The sequence below is a fragment of the Talpa europaea genome, assembly GCF_964194135.1.
Source record: "Talpa europaea genome assembly, chromosome: 8".
NCBI lineage: Eukaryota > Metazoa > Chordata > Mammalia > Eulipotyphla > Talpidae > Talpa > Talpa europaea.
In genome coordinates, this window is record NC_140075.1 from 45,985,877 (window position 1) to 46,009,867 (window position 23,991).

The 23,991-nt window shown below is 36.5% G+C and overlaps 1 protein-coding gene across 3 annotated transcripts in view; it reads right to left on the reverse strand.

The window, feature by feature from the left end:
* Positions 1 to 5,027: 5,027 nt before the first annotated feature.
* The window catches only part of SLTM (SAFB like transcription modulator), a gene marked incomplete at its 5' end in the record, with an annotated part of 44,702 nt that continues 25,738 nt past the window's right edge, over positions 5,028 to 23,991 (reverse strand). The window contains 15 exons of one of the 3 annotated variants that reach the window (XM_084239752.1): positions 5,028 to 5,237; positions 7,838 to 7,998; positions 10,338 to 10,482; positions 10,595 to 10,906; positions 11,476 to 11,646; positions 12,392 to 12,516; positions 13,256 to 13,436; positions 15,749 to 15,912; positions 16,123 to 16,208; positions 16,654 to 16,820; positions 16,917 to 17,020; positions 17,246 to 17,395; positions 19,254 to 19,372; positions 22,233 to 22,282; positions 22,910 to 23,150. In XM_084239752.1, the coding sequence (XP_084095878.1) occupies positions 5,129 to 5,237; positions 7,838 to 7,998; positions 10,338 to 10,482; positions 10,595 to 10,906; positions 11,476 to 11,646; positions 12,392 to 12,516; positions 13,256 to 13,436; positions 15,749 to 15,912; positions 16,123 to 16,208; positions 16,654 to 16,820; positions 16,917 to 17,020; positions 17,246 to 17,395; positions 19,254 to 19,372; positions 22,233 to 22,282; positions 22,910 to 23,150 (2,285 nt within the window). In that variant the 3' untranslated portion in view covers positions 5,028 to 5,128. Of the gene's footprint in view, positions 5,238 to 7,837; positions 7,999 to 10,337; positions 10,483 to 10,594; positions 10,907 to 11,475; positions 11,647 to 12,391; positions 12,517 to 13,255; positions 13,437 to 15,748; positions 15,913 to 16,122; positions 16,209 to 16,653; positions 16,821 to 16,916; positions 17,021 to 17,245; positions 17,396 to 19,253; positions 19,373 to 22,232; positions 22,283 to 22,909; positions 23,379 to 23,991 lie in introns of all 3 variants that reach the window. The other 2 variants (XM_084239751.1, XM_084239750.1) reach the window with 2 other exon arrangements.

The following is a 23,991-nucleotide window of genomic DNA, read 5'->3' on the forward strand; positions in this document are numbered from 1 at the left end:
ATGTGGCATAGCTCCCTGGCCAGGGATCGAAATCATGCTGCAGTGGCTGGTGATAACTTGATAGCACTGAGACTTTAACTCCTGCCCTAGCAAGGGGCCTCAATGTTTTATGATTTTTAATTTCACATTATCATATACTTGAAAGGTGCAACTATCCTAGTTGTTGTACTTGACTCGTTGCCTTCCAGCCCACCTTGTAGACTATTTATATTGATGACTATCACTAGATTTTTTTTTTAATTTATTCATTTATACATATAAGAACTGGGATACAGGCCAGAGGTGCGGGGTGGGGGGTGGTGGTGAGAGGATTCACCAGAGACAGAGTGGGGAATAGAACAGGCAGATTGACTGAAATACACTGCTGCTTAGTGGGCAAATCAGGAGATGTCTGCTGCACCATGTAGGTCACCTCCCTGGTGGGGGAATCAAACTCATGCTACAGATCAAATTTATGGCTGCAGATTGCTTCATAGTGCTGCGACTTAACCCCTTGCACCACCAGGGAGGCCCTGTTTCATTTTTTTAAATAGATTTAACATACAAGAACTGGGGTGCAGGCCAGAGGTGCGGGGGATGAGGATTCACCAGAGACAGTGTGGGGAACAGAACAGGCAGACAGACTGCAATACACTGCTGAGAGGAGCAGCGGGTGAGTCAGGAGAGGTCTGCTGCACCATATGGTTGCTCCCTGGCCAGCTGGGATCAAACTCGTGCTGCAGAGGCTGTGGATTTCTTCAGTGCTGTGCTTAACCCCTTGCACCACCAGGGAGGCCCCCCCTTTTTTTTTTAACATCTTAAAAGGACAGGGTTATTAGCAAAAGAAGAGGCACCTGCATAGTCACAGGCAGGTAGGGGAGCTGCTAGAAGATAATTATTAAGAGAAAAAACTGTCTCTATCCAAATAGCTTGTTATTTCTTGAGCTTTTGATGTGCTTAGTCAGTTTCTAATAAACCAATGAATATTAAGATCTTAACAGGCTTTCTTAAGCCTGTTGGCAAATCCAGGTGGGAAGCAAAATATAAACTTGGTGAGCATGGCACTAGCTCAGATGACTTGGTGACTGATGTTAATGCCTGAGGCAGGCATCTCTTCTCAGGAGGAATGAGTCACAGGGGCTTACTTATCATGACCGGTACCATTTCTCACTGATGGCTGCAGCAATGGGGAACTTGGGAAAGGCTTTTGGCTCTCCTCAAGCCCTCATTTTAAGTTTTAACTATGTTCACATCGTAAACTTTAAGTTTCACTTAGTTTTCAGTAGTTCACTTCTCAGTTACTCGTGAAAATTCAATCTTAGGAGAATATTTATCACCTCAGGAGAATATCAGCGTAATTTCAAGAAAAATCCTAGAGCCCTCCCTTCCAAGCAGATTACTGTTCCTAAGCCCTACTGCAAAAAGATTCATTCCTCTACATGGTTGCTTAATCAATTAACATTCGCATGGCTAATTGCTAAATGCTGAAAGCATGAGAGTGGATAAAAAGCAAAGATAAAAATTGCTGCCCTCCTGGAGCTTACATCTAAAGAGAGCAAGACAAGAGATATATAAATGGGCCAGGGAGGGGCCAAGGAGACATACTGAGGGTGGGCTAAGAGGGTGGCAGTTTGAAGTGTCAGGGAAGGCATCATTGAGAAAACACTTTAGCAAAAACCTTAAGATGTGTGCATTATTTAGGGGAAGAGCATTCTAGATAAAGGAATCATTAGTGCAAACAGCTAGAGAATGGAATGCTGTATGCAAGAATAGGCAGAGGCTAATGTAACAAACAAAGCAAGTAAAGTAGTTTAAAAAAAAAAAAAGAGGTGAGAGAAGTAGGCACTCAGAAAAGTAGATTTATCCCAAGGGCAATAGAAGGTATTGCAGGGTATAAAGCAGAGAGAAAAATAGATGGGGTGTGGTAGTGTACAAGTAAGATAAAGGTGATTGAGGTAGCACCTATAGGAGCAAATTAACTGTATGCAACCAGACCCTTAAGTTGAAATGGCTACCAGAAAAACAGAAGCTTATCTTGTAGGAAGCACTGAAGAATTTCAGAAAACAATGGTTTCCAAGTAAAAATAAGCAATATTTATTGTATGATGCCATACAATGTACGATGTAAGATTTAAGAGAATTTTATGTATGACAGCTTTATTTACTTGAAGATGACTATCTGAGTGGATTAGTTTACAGGGACTAATTGGACATATTAGAGGTGCTTGGGAGGAAGGCTGATTAAGCATTCATTGAAAGTGTTTGGAAGAATCAAGGAGTTGGATCAGATGAGGTTTTTTATAAAGAATGCAAAAGTAAATTGACATTTTTTTTCTGGCAAGAATTCTCATTTAATTTGTTGATACTGGATTATATATGCAGAACTGAATTAAGTGATGATCTAGCAAAGGATATAAATATAAGCAGAAAGGTTCCTACATTTTTATTTCACATATTTAAGAGCTTTAAATTTTTCTATGTAATCCTGAAATTTTTGCCTTTCTTTTACAATTATTTTTGGCATGTGTAGTTTCTGACTTCAGTGTCTTGCTCAAGCTTAACACTGGTTCCTTCTTAAAACCCTGTAAGCTATTTGCTGCTCCTAAGTCATGGAAACCTTCTATATTATGGCGAAATACTTGCTCATCAAATATACAGAGAAAGTCAAATATTCCTTTCTCTTAGTTTTGAGGAACCCAGTCTTTATAAAATATGTAAATCTGTTTTTCACTGACTGGCCAGCTTTACTAAATGGTGCCCCTGAACCTTGAGGGCTACTTAGCTTCAATGCCAAAATTTCAGAAGGTAGTTTTGTCAACTTGAAAAATAGATACCAAGAAAGAAGTAATTCCATCCATTGTTTGTGGACTGTGTACCCCCCTCCATTTAAGTGCAAAAGAGATTGGATCTAATTTTATTTTAGAAGATTACATCTCAGATCCCTATCTGTAAAATAGGTAGAACAGCAATTGTTACTTAGAAGATAGAAATCCTAATAGAATTCTTCTGCATTCTAGGCAAGCAAGTGAAATTAAAATTCTTAGCACATTGTCCAGCATATAAAAAGGCTTAGCAAATGTTAGCAACTATCATGTAATCCCTTGTGAAGAGAATAGCACTTCACTCTACAAATGAGGAAAAAGACTAGAAGTGCCATAATGACCCACAAGTATTCACAAAGAGCTGAAATTAGTTCATTGCAGTATGTACTTAGGCTTTTGTTATGCCATTCTACAAAGTGTGGGGATGAAAAAATGAAGTGTACACACACACACACACACACACACACACACACACCCAGGCGTGCGCGCATGCACGCAAGCGCACACACATGCTGCCTGCTCCCCAGATTATAGGACTTGGAAGTACAGAAAAAGCTATGAAATTGAGAGTAATATGAAAAGTACCAAAATATCCCAAAGGGGCAAAGACCAGGGTACCCTGGTCTGTCTGCTCACAGCACTCCAAAGCCTGTGTCATCTTGTTGGTATAACCATATTCACGTAGGGACTATAAAGATTCCTCTTCAAATGTAAAGGTAGACTCAATGTGATCCCTCTCTCCCATCTTATACTTTAAAAGACTTATTTATTTATGCATATAAGAGCTGGGGTACAGGCCAGAGGTGTGAGGGGTGAGAGGATTCACCAGAGACGGAGTGGAGAACAGGACAGGTGGACCAACCGAAGTACACTGCCGAGGGGAACAGCAGGCAAGTCAGGAGAGGTCTGCTGTGCCATATGGGTTGCTCCCTGGCCGGCTGGGGAATCAAACTTGTGCTGCAGAGGCTACAAACAGCTTCACAGGTTACATCCTAACCCCTTGCACCGCCAGAGGCCCTCCCATCTTACACTTTACTTTGTGTGAGTACACAGATTGCTGAATTTTTAAAAATGTAGACCATTTACATTATTCATCACTAGTTTATATGGAAGAACATGAAAACCTTTAAAAGATGATACTCAGAATATGCCTTGAAGGGCTTTCCTAGAAAAGAAGCAATTTTAAAAAAAGCCATAATGTTAGTGGTTAATTCTCTAGCACTTCAACAAAGTATGCCTCCCAGCTATTGAGGTGAAGAGTCAAACTTATTTCCTAGAAACAGTACAAAAGACTGCACCCATAGATCCAAACCTAATCACTTTGAGCTTAATTCCAGAAAGGACTGGAGGACTAACACCTAAAGAGCTGGAAACAAAGACACATACACTTCCAAGTGTGGATTTTTATTTTCACAAAGAGACAAGAATGCCGTCCCACATACAAGTATTTACAAAAACCCAACTGATTCACGAATCTAGAACCTGGGTTTTTCCATTTCTCAACATAGTTGGGAACATGGAAACATTAATACCCACACAATCCCCATAGATGGAATTTATCCATCAAACAGTGCAGATTACCTAAAAGTGCACTTACCTGCACAACTCAGTCTAAGAACTCAGTGATACAGACCCCATGGCAAAGGTTTCATTAGTCTATTTGGTTTCATACCATGCAAACCTGAACAAGTGTGCTGCTACACTAAACTGAAAATCATTTCTCATTTTACAATTAAAAATGTTCTCAACGCTTTAGCAACTATACAGAATATGAAGGTTTATTTCAAAAAAGAGTACATTTTTTAAACCAGGAAACACAGATGCACTTAATGTAACAGTACCTTCTGCAAAAATAGGTTACATAATACTCAGAAATGCAAGAACAATCTTATTCTCTAAAAATTAGACAGAAGACATTTAAGCTTTGACAGCCTTCAAAATGGAGACTGAAAATGCTTGGTGAAAAGAAATAATTCTAAAGCCTGACACCATAGAGCTAATGCTGAAATTAAACTACTACCACACATCCTCAAACTACTCTTTATATTCACACGGCATTAAACAAAAATGGTTTTGATGCCAACCTTTCAAATGTGTCTTGGTGCTGCAAGGAAAAGTTGAATGATACACAAAACTATTAAAAGTTACAACAGAACTATTTAAACATCTTCTCCAAAATTGAGAAAAGCAATTATGTTAAATTTTTAAAAAAGAAAAAAAAGTCTGGCAACTCTCAAGCAGTCAGAGGTCCTCTTCAGAATTTGTCAAGTAAAGTTTACAGGAGATTTCAATAAATTATCTTGAAACCATGGTAGAGAGCTAACTTTTCAGAATCGTCGTGGAGGTCCACTTTTAAATGGCTTAAATCCGGAGCCACTTCCTCTTTGCATGGAATTGCCACTGATTTGTACAATTCTATTAATTGGGGATGCAGTACTGAAAAAGGTTTAAAAGAAAAAAAAAATCAGAGAACAAAAGAATAATTACATCAATACCTGCAAAGTGTACTGTTCTATTTGTCCCTACTAAGTAATTTAACATTCCTATATGGTATGTACCAGTACTAACGCCACTGATGAGGAAACTGAGATATGGGGGTTAAGTGACTAGCTTAAGATCAGAAAGTGAGGGGGCCACCCTGGTGGCAGCAAGGGATTAGTTCAATCCCCAGTCAGGGAGGTGACCCACATGGTGCAGCAGACCTCTCCTGTCTCTCCCACTGTTCCCCTCAGCAGTGTTTTTCAGTTAGTCTGCCTGTTCTGTTCCCCACTGTCTCTGTGAATCCTCTCACCCGCCCCCCACCTCTAGCCTATACCCCACCTCTTGTATGCATAAATAAATAAATCCTTAAAAAAAAAATCAGTTGGTAAATAGTGGCAGGAGGATTTGAACTTGGGCAGCTTCACTTCAAAGCCTCTTAATATGTTAGTTAATGGAATGCACATAAATGGACTGAAGTAGAAGCCCTCAAAGTATGATCCCCAGATCAGTAGCATAAGCATGAACTAAGAATTTGAATCTCTGAGCTAGAGAACATCATTCAAGAAATATTTTTGGAATTTTTTTATATGTGTAATTCGAGACAGCAGGTACTAATGAGAGATATAGGAAAAAGACCTGTCCAAAAACATTATCACACATCTGGGAAATAAAAACAACATACGGTGAAAAGGCTTAAAAAAATTAAAAGTAGATTATGTAAAGGTTTATATGCCAGGCTGAGGAATCTGGATTAGATACTGTGACCCAGAGAAGCTGCTTGTGGTTTTGGAGCAAGTAAATGACACAGAACAGTTAGACAACTTTTAAGTTTATTAGTAGTATGAATAATGAAGCAAGAAAAAGACTAATCAGATAGATGTTAAAAGTGAGGGAGAAAGAGCTGCTACATATTTAAAAGAAACTGAAACACACTTAAGAAATTTATGCTAGGAAGAAAGAAAGATAAAGATGTGTCCCATGTTTTTCAGTCTGGGTAAATATGATATCTGGTGGCACTGGCAAATTTTAAAGGCTGGAGGCAACAAATGAACATGAAGATTTCAAACATGAAAGGACTTAAGCTTTGGCCTTAAATTTATGGAGGCAGCAAAGCATTTACATGAAGATCAGAATATAGAGCTAAAAATAAATAGCAGTGTCTAAGGTTTAACCATTTGAAGGAGTCATGAAAGGAAGTAAAAAGGTAGAAAATTATGACGCATTAAAGAACAGAAGGGGGCCTCCCTGGTGGCACAAAGGGTTAAGATGCAACCTATGAAGCTATCCGCAGCCTCTGCAGCACGAGTTCAATCCCCCGGCCGGCCAGGGAGCAACCCACATGGCGCAGCAGACCTCTCCTGACTCGCCCACTGCTCCCCTCAGCAGTGTGTTTCTGTCAGTCTGCCTGTTCTGTTCCCCGCTCTGTCTCAGGTGGAGCCTCTCACCGCCCATACCTCTGGCCTGTGCCCCTGTTCTTGTATGCATAAATAAATCAATCTTAAAAAAAAAAGATAAAGTTAAAAAAAAAAACAAAAACAGAAGGGTGTTTCGTACAAGGTAAAGCAACAGTGTGAAAGCAAACACAACAGTGTTTATCCACCAAGGAGTTCAAGAACTAAGGCTATAAAAGAATCTGTATTTATAAAAGAAAAAGACATTGATGATCTTTAAAAAACTAAAGGAAATGAGAAATGAGGCTGTGCAAACACAATAGCAAACATGTTAAGTTTGATGGTAGAAGTGACTAATAAAATAGTAGTAAAGTCAGTTGAGCCAAGTCAGTATCATTTTTTTTTTTTAAGATTTATTTTTAATTTATTTATGCAGTTTAACTGGATTGTAGGCCAGAGGTGCAGGGGGTGAGAGGAGTCACCAGAGACAGAGTAGTGAGCAGAGCAGGTGGGTCTACTAAAATATAATGCTAAGGGGAGCAGTGGGCAAGACAGGAGAGGTCTGCTGTGCCATGAGGGTCAGCTCCCTGGCTGGGGATTGAACTCATGCCACAATGGCTTGCAAAAACTTGATAGTGCTAAGACTTTAACCCCTGCCCCACCAGGGAAGCCCAAGCCAAGTCAGTATCTTTTTTAAGACAGGGGAATAGGAAAGATGGAAAGGCATGGAAGAGAGGGAGCGACCTAAGACTTGCCAGCTGAAGGGCCAAAATGGATGTTGGTGTAAAGTGAAAATAAAGTTTGTCTCTTAGCAAATGATCAGCCTTTAGATTAAATGTTCACAAGTTCTGCTAGTTTTAAAAGGGAAGAAGCAGAACATTCTTTTGTTTTCTTCTTCCTTTCTAGGAATTTTAAGAATGATAGGCATTAACCAAAAAACGGGTCCAAAAAGAAGTTAATGTTCATTATCTTTTTTTTCTTGTACTTTTTATTTATATTATTGGTTCTCTTTTTCCCTGAAGATTTAGAATTAAGATGGGGAAATGTCTGGGCAGACCTACGGCTGTTACTGGTTCAATTCAATCTCTTAGAAACTATAATGACCTTTAAGGAAATGATAAAGGATTTGGTTGTGTGCTGGTACTCAAGTCTTAACTGACTTACCTTCCATGTTGGGTTATCATGCCTGCTCCTGTCCGGCCATCACCCATTCGCCTTGCATCATGATAGCTAGGCCCTTGAGAAGGTGGACCATGCCACTCTTTCCTTGGTCCACTTGTGTCTCGTCCATGCCGTTCCACTACATGTCGTTCTTCAGGATAGTGCTAAAAAAAAAAAAAAAAAAAAAACAACACAACAGGATATTAAAAGTCATGACACCTTCAACCGCACATCAATTTATTTATGTTGGCGTGCTTTTAATGTCAGAAGCAAATTAGTAAGATGTCTGAGAAAAGAATGAATATAACAGCTTATGAAAAGGGTTTCCATCTATTTTATATTGGGAAGTTAGACAGGTCAAGGTAGAGTGTGAGGGAACGTATTCAGCACTATAATTTCTATTTCTATACCTGCTAGCACCCACTGAATCACAGAGTATTTCTGGATGTATCTATAACGCCTACAACCACACATATTAAGAAGGCATAGTGAGAGGTCAAAACCTTAAGACCATTCAGGGTAGGGTATATGATCAACATATAAACACACATACAAACAGGATCTGTCACATTATTTTAAACTGTAGTAGTTGTGCCATGACTCTTACAAGGTCCCACAATTCATGACTAGGAAAAAGAGAGAGATTAAATATCAATGAGAACTAAGAATCTAAAGAAAGAAGTGTTAAAAATTACGATACTTAGCCTACAGAAAATAAAACTGAAGGTACCCTACAGAGATATAATATTGGCAGAACAACTTGTAAACAAACATGACAAACAGAACTTTCAAGGGAGGAAAAAGATCTCTTCAGGATACAGTTTCTAAAAGACTATCTGAGAATACAGAATTGTAATCCATGAGACTGTCTTAAACTTTACTCTAAATAAGGCAGAGGGCCTCCCTGGTGGCCTAGGGGTTAAGTCTCAGTGCTATTACCATGATGGCCTGAGTTTGATCCCAGCCAGGGAGCAAACCCACATGGCACAGCAGATCTCACCTGTCTTGCCTGCTGCTCCCCTCAGCAGTGTATTTCAGTAAATCTGTCTGTTCTGCTCCCCATTCTCTCTCTAGAGAATCCTCTCACCCCCAGCAACTCTGGCCTATATCCCAGTTCTTCTATGCAAAAAAAAAAAAAAAAAAAAAAAAAAAAAAAAAAAAAACCCAAACAAAGAAAAAAACAAAACAAAACAAAATAAAACAAAAATAAATAAGGCAGAGTCTCTGGGTTAGGCAGAGTGCCAGTCTTAAAAGTTCTGTTCAGAGTAAACAATTCAATGAGCTAATCTACTTAATTTCTATTTATCACAAACATTAAAACTTGTAATGCTATCAGGCTCAGTTCTGTTTCACAAATGCTCAAGGTGAAATGGAAAGTGTATGGTATTATTAGAATGACAAAAGACTGAAACTTTTCTAGAAAAAATAAGTTGCTATAAAACCTAATATGTATGTTTTTTTCTTTTTAAAGATTTAGATTATTTATGCATACAAGAGCTGGGGTACAGGCCAGAGATGCAGGGGGTGAGAGGATTCACCAGAGACAGAGTGGGGAGCAGAACAGGCAGACTGACTGAAATACACTGCTGACGGAAGCTGCGGGTGAGACAGGAGAGGTCTGCTGTGCCATGTGGGTAGGTCCTTGACAGGCCAGGGATCAAACTCTTGCTGCAGAGGCTGTGGATAGCTTCAGTGCTGTGCTTAATCCCTTGCACCACCAGGGAAGCCCCCCTAATATGTATTTTAAACACAAAACAGAGCAATAAGTATAGTGCAGGTTGACGGATGGATAAATACATACAATGCATACACAGTTCAGAATTTTTCAGTATACAAGGGGATATTTGATATCTGCTACTGTCAACCCATATGCCAGTATTTCATCAATAGAATGTTTCCAAATTTGGTAAAAGGGCTTTTGCTCATTTGAGTGGCTAAGAAATATTCACGCCCAGGTTCACTGAACGTAAAAATATTCAAGTCAATAAAGTGTCACAAGAGTAAAAAGCAATTAAAAATATAAAATATTCTACTCACCTATCCTCAGAAATAAAAAAATGGAGAGAAGTTTTCTTTCAGTTCTATACTCTAAACTACCTAACGATGAGGGAGAATATTTTAAAAAAGGAAAAAAAATGAAAGGGGCCAAACACTTCCTTTCCAGTTTAAAGACCTCAATTTCTTAAAAAAGAAATAAAACCAAAGTCATCATTAGAAAGGCAATATCCGATATAACAAATCCTCAATTTTCAGCAGGAAATTAGTAAAAATGGAATGACTTATAGGGTTTATTACTTTATTTCTTTGGACTATTGGTGTTCAGCTACTGACTGTAAAATATGAGAAATGTTAAGATCTTTTACAAGAAATGTTTCCCAGTCATTCCAATGTAACTAGTTGAGGCCACATCAAAATGACACCATATATATTACACACAGACTATCTCATCAGTCCTCTTAATTTTCTTTTGAAGAGTAGACAATAAACCTTCAGACATATTTACCTGAGCTCCACTTCCTCGGTCTGTGATGACTCCTCTGTCTGCCTCTCTGCTTCCATAGCCTGAAGCATTACTCCGAGTCCCAGGGGGAGCCCCTCTCACACTGTGCCCTGATACTTCTCTCCCAGATCGTTCTGGCCTTTCAACTCTGTTTAACAAAACCCCAAAACACATACTATCAAAATGCTGTTGTAATTTTTTGTTTTGAAACCCAAATGCATTATATACCATTAGGCAGGCATTTAAAACTACGGAAATACCTTGTTTCCCTTTTGTCAGTAGACATGCCTCCTTCACCTTTCCAGGTGGTTGGTCTAGATGGATTGGGCCCTGCTTCTCGAGGATGTCTAGAATGCGTGATATCAGGCCTATCATGAATGATGACAGTTCTTCTCTCATCTCGTTCCCCTCGTACTTCTCGCCTGTCTGTTTCTCTAAGATCATTTCTTGGTGGTGGAGGTTCATTTCTTCTGGAATCACTGAAATTTTTGGGATACCTTTCAAAACCCGGATCTTCTCTTCGTGTAGGACGCGCTTTTTTCCCTTCACTTTGACCAACAAAGCGTTCTCGCCTATTGATCATCCAAAACAAAGAACATAGGTCCTAAGAAATACTTACTTGGCCACATTCATCTTAACTTTATTTACATAACCTATAATAAGAACACTTTTAAAAACTCACTTAAAGCAAAGTCACCCAAAAAGTCACAATTATTGATTATATTAAATCATATCCTTTCAAACTGAGCTAAATGACTGGCATAAAGGTTGGTTGTTTTTTTTTTCCCCAGCATCTAGGAGGAACTACATTGAAAACTCACACTACTATGAACATGAAGGAATGTTTGTAAAAGGAGGAAGATTTATTGTTCTTAACAGCTGAGGCACATCCAAAGCTAACAGTATTCCCACATAGCTTGAAAGGGTAAGAAGATAAAGCCTAATACTTAACCATGATATGGCAGCTGAATTAAACCAATTTTGAATACTGAACCACATTCCCTTTAACAAAAACAAAACAATTTGTTCTGAACACATAGTTCTGACATGTAAGTCTTAAGATTTTCTTAATGGAAAACCCAAACTTATCATTAGCAAGTCTCATGTAGCAAATATTACAATTTTCAATGTATCTATCTACCTTTCAAAAGATGAAGACTGTACTGTTGAACTCTCAGGAAACCTGCCCCTCTCTCGATGATCAAAGTCATTAAATCTGTTCTGCTGGCGAGAGTAGTCAGATCCATGTCCAAATCGTGCATCTGTATCTAGAGACAACTTTTTATTCTCACTCCAGTAAGGATCATCTCGCCTTAAAGAAAAATATTTGCTCATGAGCAATCAGCACTCATTTGGAGTTATACATACCACATGCTAGGAACTCTGGATATAAAGGGCTAGTAAGCTCAAAACACTGTTACAAGAACAAGCTAGCAAAGAATTATTCAATTACATTAAGAGAAATTTTACAGGATTGTTTAAAATTATTAAATGGAAAAGACCAAACACTTGAATCTATTTTATAATGAAATTCTAACCAGCAGCCCACCCCTTTTTAGTTATACTTAACTTTGTGAGGGGTAGAGATGTCCCAAGCACCTTTCATTCATTCTATTTCTCAACAAAATCAATTGAATCTCACAGAATTAATATGAATACAATGTTTATATTTTGAAAAAAGTGTGAACACAAAAATACAATATAATCTACACTTTAATCCTGCTAAGTTTATGACTTCCATTTTTGTACTATCAGCACTACCTTATATAAGAATTTTCAAAATGGGCAAAAATTTGAGAATCGTCATTGAAACCTACTATAACCCAGTATACATTCCCAGTCATGATGGAAAAATATTTGGCATTAGGAAGAGAAAAAGGGAAAAGCACTGCCCTACTAGTCAATGCACTGGGTCCATTCCAGCACCACAATCTCCCCCAACCCTGCTGATCATGGCTTTTTTTATTCCAGGTTGTCTGTATTTCTCTAGTTAGTCCTAGGTTGAAAGAGAAATAAGACAATTTGTGTAACTGTTAAAGAAGAAAATAAGCAACTACCTATGATCTACATCACGTGGGCGTTTCAAAGAATTCCTTTTCTCTTGTTCATAACGAAGCTGCTGCTGTTGCCTTCTCAATTCTTCTCTTTCTCGGGCAATACGTTCAGCTTCCTTACGTCGTTCCTTCAGACAACACAGAATGAAGAACCAACCAATGCAAAATGAAAACATAAGGTAAATATATATGCAAACTTGTTTTAATCCTGTCATTAAGAAACCATCATAGGCAAGCACCAGGCAAAACATATACCTGGGACAAATAAACAGATTTGATTTCAGTAATCAGTGATCTATGCTATGGTTTTGTTCTGCAACATTAAAAAAATAGTAATGACTGGGTGATGAAAGTAATTAAGGCAAGCAAATAAGGAGGTCAGATTTAGTTTAATCATTTGACTGAATCAAAGAACCTAAAGGGAATTAGAAATACAATTCTTAATATGTATGGAGATTAAGTGCCTTAAAGTCCTGGATGCAATTCTGCAAAGAGAGGCATTATTTCCTTCCAGCCTTGGGAAATCATTCCCACTATAATATGTAAGGAAGCAGTTATATTTCCTAAGACTGGGATAGTGACAGAGCCTGGATTACAACTACTCTGGACTCATAGTCCTATGCTCAGACTATTAGGCTGCCATGAAATTGCAGAGCTCAGTTATTACCAATTAGCTAGAACAAAGTCACAACTAAAGGATTTTTAACTAGCACCTAATTCATTATTATCTTTCAGGGACATTTAATAAAAGCTCATAGTTTAACTCAGTGTATAGAAGCTTTACAACAAGTAAAGCAAATTTTAGGGCAAAATCACAGGGTTTGAAAAAGGTCAGTTATTTAAGATGAAAAGATTTTCTGACTGCACCTGTTCAATACGAATGCGTTCCCTTTCCAAGCGTTCGCGTTCCATTCTCTCTCTCTCTAGTTTTTGCCTTTCAATTTCTAGGCGCTCTCTCTCTCTCTGTAAGCGTTCCCGTTCTTCCCGTTCACGAATTATTCTAATGCGTTCTCGCTCTCGACGCTCTCTTTCTGCAATTTCTCTTCGTCTAACAAAAATCAGTATTTAGAAATACTTAAATTATGCTAGCACTGTGTGAAAGAGAATAGCTTCTGAATTTGAATTTTTCCTTGAGGCTGGAAATTTTAAGCTTCAACTCTAAGTTGTTTTAATGTAACTGGAAAGAGAACTTAAAATAAAACTTTAAACATTCCAATACTATTACTTATTTATTAAGACTGTCAGCTGAGCATGTGAGTTTTATAGAGTTGCCTCTTAGAAGATTCCTGTTTAAATAAAAATTCCACTATAATAATAGCCCATTAATTAATTGACATTTTAAAATGGATATTCTACACATATGAATTTCCAAACCTACAACTTGTAATGTTTTTAAGAGAAAAATTTCCATTATCTAATATACAGCCTATTTCTTTAGACAAGGTATACCTTATTTTGATAACTTGGGATCATAACCATCAACATGAATTGTAACATTATGCTATAAGTAAAATGGTTGCCTTTAAGGACTCTTGGAATGCTCACTGGCAAATAAAAGATGGGTCCAGGCAACATGCTTTTTTGAGTCAGGAGCTAGTTCATAAGTTTGCCCAACTGATAAAGTTACGATTTTTAATCATGTTTTTTGTCAATTCCTCACTCTAAGGAAGGCAGTATACTTTTACCTATAAGCATGTTTTCCTCTAACCCAGTAATTCTTAATGGACTGCCCCCATGGAAATGAGGGCAAATTCAATTATCTGAAGGGCATTTAGTGGGTAGGGACCAAAGATTCTAAATAACCTATGATGCATGGAATAGTGAGGATAGTCCTACACAATAAAAAACTATCCAACACTCCTAATACCTTTCAAATGCCAAAAGACATTCAAGCCATTAAAACAAAACAGAATAAAATCCTTAAAAAAAAATTCTGAGCCTAGAACTTAACACATTTTTAAAAAATGCTAGGTTGGTTTGTTTTCTAAAATTTCCAGGAATGTAACTCCACGTAAAAAAGGGCAAAGTTGTATTTTATTGAGAAGTTGAAGAGTTGTTCATCATTTCAGAAATCCTGTCATAATGTCAACAGCACTCCTGGTATGACTTTATCAGTCTATTTCTAGCTTTCACATTCTCAGGAGTCTAAAGAGAGGTGCAAACGTCTGACTACAACACTAGGCCTCTAAACAATCATGCCTAGAATGTCATATTTGGAATATATGTTTCATGAAAGGCTTTATTTCTCCTTTGTATTAGAGTTAATGATACTCAGTTGATTTTTAAAAGTTATTTGTACAGATAGGTACATTGTTATCAATTTCATGGTAGGATAGTAGAGTGAACTGCAACTTTTTTTTTATTTATAGAAGGGGTGTTGTCTAACTAGGGGTTGAGAATCTCTGCTCTATTAGGCTCCTACCAACATTCTCCTCCCAACTTGTTATGTAAGGAGGAGGGAAAGCATGTTGGGGCTTCATCAAAAGAAAAAAATAATAATAAAAGAGAACATGGGTTCTGAGCAATACAAAGATTATTTTCTTTTAGTAAAGTGTGTGACAATCACAGCATCATTTCAGTTGCTTAAACTACCCTCTGGCATTTCCTAATATTCTTGAGAATGAATAAATAAAACTCCTTTTAAGTGACCTCTCAAAACGATAGGTTAATATTTGGAAAAAACATTCACAAGAATCCTTTATGTGACACTCAAAAATTAATATAGGGAAGCAAATGGGCACTCATGAACTTCTGAGATACTGCCTCTATAAATAGAAATGTTTCGTTCTGTTTGTTTTAAAGAGAATGCTTGCTTTTGGACACACCTTGAACATATTAAGAATCACAGGGCAAACCTTCCTTCACTTGGGCTCTAATTCAAAGTACAATAAATTTTCCCTAAAGTGTCAACATACTTTTTAAAACATTGCAGTTTATGTTGAGACTATCATATCTCAAAATCAAGTTTTTCTTTAAAGTCATGATTTTTATGACGGCAGCTTTGGAGTAGAGGAAAGAGCATTGGACTTGGAGTCAGAAGACTTGGGTCTGAGTCCCGACTCTGCCACTCATTAGCCTGGTGGCAATGGAAGAGTCATTTAGCCTCTCTGGGCCTCCATTTTAAAAAGTATATAAATGGCATAACTAACTTAAACTGCTGGAGATAGAGATAATAAATGGAACAGTATTTTTGTACATTGTAAAATGCTATGCAAACTTAAGAAACCGTTAGGTATAATCGCACTGCTGAGAAGTGGCAGTTTTTTTGTGGGAGTACAACTTCCAGGAATCTGGCTTATAACTAGTGTTAAAAATGCACCTAATAGTAAAAAGACGGGTATAAAATAGACTTTCTCCTACCTTCGAAGTTCCATTGCCCGTCGCAATCTTTCAAAACGAACCAAATGTTCTCTCAATCTTTGTTCCTTCATCTTTTCAAAAGGCAAGATGTCTTTCCTTCTATAGTCTTTATCCCTTTTTTTATCTAGGCTAGCTCTCTCTTTTTCCTTGCTTCTTGCATGAATCTATAGAAAAAAATTATAATAGAACTAGAAATTTAAATAATTTTGGGTTTTGTTTTTCAAGTTTAGCTGGTCATTTAAAAAACTTAGACATATAATGGTATTTTTCTTAGATTTTCTACCACAGAAGTATGCAAAACTGGTCAGAGATACTGAATTATCTTTTCTAAGAAAAAAGTAGCATAGTATACAACATCCCTCTCAGAGACTTACTGTCTCATATCTTCCTCTTCTTGATGGCCTACAATGATCGCCTTTAGTTTGGTCTAGAATTACCATATGTCCTGGACTCTTTGAACCTATGAGGAAAAAAAAATTAAACAAAGGTCTAAATTTTCCTTAAGAAAGAAAATAAATGTAAAAATGCTGTATTTCAGTCATAATTATGAAATGAAAGAACTACTTATTCTATGAAAACTGAAATGTAAAATATTTTTTAACAATTACTCAATCTGTTAATATAAATACTTTCAGTGATATCAGAAGACCCCAAACTCAAATACAAGCTACAAATCAATGATAGTTTTAAGTCAATCCAGACCTTAGAGGGGCTTACAGCTACAAAAACATTTCTTTCCAAAGAGTAAAAAAAGGAAAAGACAATTAGTACTATAAAACTTCCTCTTCTACGAAAGTGCTATCCAACAATGAAATTTAAGTATCTGCACTGTAATCTCTTTCCTTCCACTGTAAAAATTAAGTTACAGAATGCATTAGAAAGGGATTGAGAAGATAATAGCATACTTATGCGCTTCTTTTCTTCACTTTTTTTAATCGATTCTGAAGTTTGGCCGCTTGATCCATTATCATTCTTCTCATCTTTACCTTCTATTTTCTTAGTATCCTTGCTTTCTTTTTTTTCAGATTTGTCAGATGACCTTTTCTCTTCTTTTTTGACAGAGGCTTGTGTCCTGACCATACCATCCCACACAAGAAAACAGAATGAGAACTACTTCATCAACGTATAAAAAATCTATGTGCTGTTTATCAAAAAAGTAAGTCCTTACTTGCTACTCCTATCACTTGTGCTTTTTTTGTCTCCAGAACTTCTTGAAGTACTCTTTTCATCATTTTCTTTCTTCAATTCTTTCTTAGAAGGATCACCTTTAACCTGAAAGATTTAAACCAGAAAAATAATCTGAGTTTTAAAGTTACATTTTTACAATTATAAAAAGTACGTTGATGATAGAAAATTTAGAAAGCATAATAATAAAAAGAAAAAAAATGTAAAAATAAAAATCATTCCAAATTCTATATACTACCAGTGTAGCATCTTAAAATTAAGAATTACTAACACTCAGAGTAACTTCCCTTTTATAAAGTTAGACAAACTTACTTTTTCAACAGATATCAGTTGTCCATGCAGCTCAGTGCGATGAAGATGTGTAATACATCTGGATACCTCTGTGCTTGAAGACATAGTTACAATGCCATAGCACTTTGCCCCAGGACTTCGAGCATTTGTGACTACCTTTGCACTCAGAACCTGTAAAATGAAATCATACTTTAGAAAATCTTACAACTACACACATTTTTAAATAGAAGAAACTTTAAAACTGAAAATACTTCAACTAAAGGATATTTTAGGGTATATAAATTCAGGACAAATGATCAATTTAAGATATATATTACTGGGTAGTCAGAAAAGTCAAGATGTATTTTTTTCTTTGAAAAACAGAGAAAATAAGTCATGACTTTTCCAACAACACAATATTCTGTGTTACATACTGAGGATTGCCATCTACCTTGCTTATAAGTACTTAAATATTCAGGGGAACAATTTAAAGTATAGAAAGGCAATTTAATTCATTAAGTATTTTCTTCTTTTCAAATACATAGTCAAAGCACAATTATTTGTATCAGTGAAGTAATGGTAAAATTAATGAAACAAATAAGATTGTCGATTAAATTTGGGTCCAAATTTACCTATGATAGGCCCACCCTGAATCTGTTAGAGAAGAAAATAAGGTTAAGTTTCTAGAAAGTTTTTTAGATGAGCGTGAACATAGTCCTATGAGTCACTATAAGAAAATTTCAAAATGAATTATTCAGTCACATGTTAAAAAAAAAAAAAAAGCAGCTGTAAAAATATACTCTGAATACACTTCCCACTGAGGGTTTTTTTAATTTATACCAATATAAAAACGACAACTTCCATTCTACAAAATGAATTATTATGAGAGACAAGCCAAGAATGGATGAGTGAGAAGGAAAGTGAGAGAATAATCAAGAATAACACAGACACAATGCCAGGAAGAAGTAAATAGGGAATTTAGAAAGTTGTATGATGTGGCTGGTTAGAAACTATCAGCTTTTATCTCAATTCTGGAAGAGGTTAACTTGCCCCCAACAGTGATTTAATTAGAAGCTGAAGATCTTGCTGCCAAGCTCATGATAGCTTTACATAGATTTAGTCCTAATAAATGCCAACATTAAAATATCATTTTAATGAAAACAGAACAAAAAATATACCAAACACTATAATTCTCAATGTTCTGATCTGACAACTATAACAACCACCTTAATACCCAGCCAACTAGTTAAAAAAAAATTCCCAAGATCAAGCAGATATTTATAACATTCATTAATGACTACTTACCTATATTGGTCATTAACTTAATAAATATTTGAAAGTCTACCAAATGCCCACAAAGTATAGTAGAGAAGCACCCTACTCTCGAGGAGTTTACACCATAGGTTAAATATGATGCATGGTGAAAACTAAAATGTAAAAGTATAATGAAAACTAAAACATAAGGGAGAAAGGACAGAGCTCAGTTCAATAGTTAACTGAATATTATCGAATATTGTTGTCTTACTTTAGGTCTCCCTTTATATGCCAGAGAAACCTTTCCTGAGGCACCAACCACAGTAAAGATTCCTCTTTAATCTACTGGCATTCCTGTTTCACAGCACACCTCACAGTTTCTGGTTAACGTATATTTTTCCCCAACACTGTAATGAATCTGCATGATAGAGGCTATGTCAGTTATAAGTTTCTTCCCCAATACTGTATGCCTAATATTAATCTACCTATATTTTCCAGCTGACCAAATTTGCCTTTGCAACACTTGGTGCTAAAAAACCATGATTAATGTGATGAATAAAACTCAGTTCCTGGTTAAAATGGGGTCAAAATATGAGCTTTTATTACAAAGATCTTAAGAGCTCAGAGTGAGATTTTATGATAAAACTCACCGTTACCATAGAACTCAATAATTATGCCTGTAACAGTCCTAAGAGAAACAAGAAATTAGAAGATTTTTACACTATACTGCTTTATATAGAATCCCTATTTCCAATGGAGACACAAAAAGATAAATAAAAAGGTAAGAAAAGTGTACCTTTCCATATTTGCCAAAGAGGTTCTTCAAATCAGCAGCTTTGGTATTAGAAGAAAGTCCACTAACCCAGATATTTTTAGTTGAGCTTCCACTGCTACCACTTGTACTACTTGTGCTTCCTAGAACAGATTTAATATTAGATGTCTAAGTATCTAAATAGAAGTTTTTCCACAAAATTATTAGGGACATGTTCTTTCTCATTTAATTTTGATAGTACATGCTTACTATTATCAAAATTCTATGATTTTGCCATTAAAATTAAATACATTTAACTATACAACTAGCAAGGAAACAAATCTGAGTGAACATCTGTACACTTCCTACTGTATGAGTTTTAAGTTCAAGTGGGTTAAGAAATCAATTACATGTCTTGGATTTTTGCTGTTGCTTAATAATTTATACTATATCACTGTACTCGGTATAGGCTACCAGGAAGCAATTATCTACGAATCTGACTACTTAATTATCCACATTCTATTGTGGGCTTCAGATCCTGAGAAATTTAGAGTGCAAGAGGGACAAGTTACAATAAGGGATGAAAACTGATTTCAAGAATTTAATGTTCAATAACAAAGACTAACAAACCAGTTCATCTTCATTCTCTATTAGACAATGAATAAGAGAAAATGGGAATTATATGCAGCTGGATAACCCTGCATTTAATAAAAAACAATTTTCTAAAACAAATCAATTATAAGATCAGAAACTTTAAAATAGGTAAATGGTTATTTATATGAAACATTTCTGTACTATTTCCATGCAGAAATTAGTGTCTTACATACAGATGCCATTTTTTAGAATATAGGCCTGGTCAACCTTCAGTGCTTCTCTTCAAATGTGCTATTAAACTAGGAGAATTTTCATTCATTTGACTTTATTTGTAAAACAATTCTTACCCATTTTAAGAAACAATACATAAGCAATTAAAAGGTAACAATTTTTATAACTTCAAATTATTCTATGTAGAAAGAGTAACTTTTCAATTCTTTTTAAAAATTATGTAAAAAGCTTCTCTCAGTGTTGACAACATATACCGGACTCATTTGAAATATTAAGAATAGAAATGCATTCATCAAAGAATTAATTTTTTAAGTTATATGTTTTTTAAGATTAATTTTTTTTTTAAATTTTATTTATTTATACAAGCACTGGGGTACAGGCCAGAGGCACGGGTGGGTGAGAGAATTCACCAGAGACAGAGCAGAGAGCAGAATAGGCAGAAGGACCGAAGTACACTGCTGAGGGGAGCAGCGGGCAAGACAGGAGGTCTGCCTTGCCATGTGGGAATCTCCTTGGCCGGCAGGGAATCGAACCGCCGCTGCAAGGGTGCAGACAGCTTCACAGCACTGCGCTCAACCCGCTGTGCCACTGGGGAGGCCCAAGATTAAAATTTATTTTAATTTCTTTTTTTTTTTAAGATTTATTTATTACAAGAGCTGGGGTACAGGCCAGAGGCGTGGGAGGGTGAGAGGATTTATCAGAGACAGAGTAGGGAGCAGGACAGGCAGACAGACCAAAGATGCTGCTAAGGAGAGCAGCGGGTGAGACAGGGGAGGTCTGCCGCGCCATGTGGGAATCTCCCGGCCTGGAATCGAACCGGCACTGCAAAGGCTGTGGACAGCTTCAGAGCACTGTGCTCAACCAGCTGCGCCACCGGGGAGACCCTAAATTTATTTTTTCATAGAAGAACTGGGGCATAGGCCAGAGATGGGGGGAAGTGAGAGGGTTCACCAGAGACAGATTAGAGAGCAGAACAGGAGGATCTACTGAAATACACTGCTAAGGGGAGCAGCAGGCAAGATAGGAGAGGTCTGCTGTGCCATATGTGGGTCAGCTCCCTGGCAAGGGATCAAACTCAGGCCATAGTGGTGAAAGAGCGGAGACTTAATGCCTAGGCCACAGGGAGGCCCCAAAGAATCTATTTTATCTTATAAAATGTTTAAGTTTGTGTTGCTTTTTTGTGTTACAGGTAAACATTTGAGCTAGGTATTACTCTAATTACAGGGAAAAAAATTTAATAATAGGAAGAAGTTAAATTTAACCAAGACTACTAAGGGGCTAAATTTAAAGGATAATACTTATAAATTTAATTATAGCTTATTCATTAACCAAGACTGTAAGGGACATGGGCACTGCAATTGTCAATTACTAAATCAATTACTAAAATTTCTAGCTATTAAAATATGGCAACAAAATTAATTAAATCAGAGGATACATCCTTTAGTCACTCAGGAGGCATTTCAGAATTTCACAGTACCTGAACAGGTAATTTCCCTGAAAATGCTTTTATAGAAAAGAAATATTTTTTAAGAAGACAGCATATGTATGACATGAAACTACAGGGCAAGGCCATGAAGTAACGAGACTACCCAATAACAGAAAGCAATCAAATATTTAAGCTTATGAGTCTTTAAAATAGAACCTTCTTACATCAAACTTTCACCCAAAGTAAGCTAAATTAGAAAGTAAACCCTGAACACTAAAATACTATAGACTAGTTATATTAATGAGTTTGCCTTACTTTAATGAATGAAAAAGGCAAACAAATATTAGAGACATTTTCCTCTAATACCAGACTCCACAAATATACACAAGTATTATTTATATCACATTTCCTAAGAGACAGAACAGGGTAAAGGTTGTGTTGGTACGCAGAGGTCACAAATGACTGCAAGTAAATTTAACATAATTCTGAAATTATAATGTGAGAAAATGAAATACCTAATGAATTAATATTCAAAAGTTGCTTACAACACAATGTTAAAAACACACACCAAATAAATTTTTGGCACACTCATACCAGTAAGTAAATAGTGATTGCTTCAATATACCAAGAGTTTATTGTAGCAAAGATCATCCCAACATTTTTAGTTTGTCAGCATTTAAGGAATAAATATCAAAGAAAACCCCAGGCAATTATTAGTTTTTAACAAAAATATGCAATGTTACAAATTACATAAAAAGGAAAATATTCATTACCTTTGTCATCTTTGGATGTTGTCTTGTTGTCTTTAGATTCCTTTGAAGAGCTAAAGAAGCAAATTACCAGAAGAAAATTGAAAACAAAAAACAAAAACAAAAAATCCAAAAATCGAACAGCTTGATATAGACTGTATTTCAGACTAGTGCTAGTCACACAAATTAACAATTCCAAAGGCCTAGATTAGGTTATTTGAACAAATGATTCCCTTAGGATTCTTGCACTGATTTTCCCCAAGATGCCTGAAGATCTAGATTTTTCTGACAATTCTATTCAGTGGATATATGGCCATCTTCTCCAGATTTCAGGACTGGGACTTGACTTCATTTTGTGTTCTTAGGACTGATAGTTGTTCATTAACCATCATCACAAGGATTTTTAAAAATAAAACACAAAAAATTTGTCAATTTGAAAAAAACAAAAACAAAAACAAAAACAACCAAAAAAAAAAAACCAAATATATGCTGACATTTCGACAATGCAATCAGTAGGACACACTGCATATTACGAAGATCTTGAAAATTTTTTAAAGTAACTTATGACGGTCAAAAATATTATAGGCAGGATCATAAGTACTAATTACTGTACATGGTCTTGAAGCCACCCCCTTAATGTAGAGTGATCTTATTGAATGCTGGAATTCAGTATCGTAAAGAACTGACATAGAAAAACAAACCTCTTTGCTTGACCAGAGGCCCCAGTAGACGAGGGCCCTTTCTTCAAAGTATCCTTTTCTTTGTCTCCAGATTCTGCTTTCTTAGAACTTTCTCTGGCTTCCTTCTCGACAGGATCACCCTTCACGCAGTCTTCCTTCTTACCATCTTTATGGTTCGCATTCATCTCATAATCCTTGCTTTCCTTCTCCGGGCTCTGTGCAATGGCGTCCTGCCCATCTTTTGGCTTACTTGCTTCAGAATCTGTAATTTTCACATTTTTACCTGTTTCTAGGAGGTCATCACCATCAAAATCCAGAGTGATGGCATCTTCAGCCTGGATTGTGACCGAGATGTTGTCATCCTCAGCTTCTTTCACAGTCGCATTAGCTTCCATCTCTTCATGAGCTGTGTGATCAGCTTCAGCTAGGTTCCCTTCTGAAGGAAGAGGTTTAGATACTTCTTGTGTACCATCACCAGAACCTGCTATATCTAAGAGGATTTAACAGGAATAAATATGGCAAAACAAGAAGTTTAAACAATTTCATATTCATAAGCTAGAATAGGACCTAGAAAATATAAAGCCAGTTATTAGCACTGATGGAAGATCAGGGGGAAAAAAACACAAGGGTATTAACTAACATAAACAATCCTTTACCCAGGATCACTTATTCTTCATGGAAAAAATGATTTCTACATACAAATACCAAACAACAAAAGGGTGGATGGAAATGGTTCCATGCTGATGACACCAGTTCTTCATTTCTGGTTATAAGTTAATGTATATAGAAGACTTTTATCCTTCATGAGATAATGGAAAATGTGCAGAATTGTTATTCAATGTTCCAATCATCTTGGGATTTAACCCTGGCGACCTTCTGAACTCCCATGGTGACATCTTGAAAGGTCACAGTCTGAGGATGTCAGTCAGTCTTCAGAATATTTCAGGGCATCTTTTTCACTCTTCTTATCCAATTCTTGGGTAGTCCAGAATCATACAGAAAACTGGTACAGAAGGCTCCAAAGATGGCCTGCTTCGTAACGTTCAGGAAATGGGTTATTTCCAGTCTTCATCCTGTCCAGTCAGTCCCGCAATTACCATTTT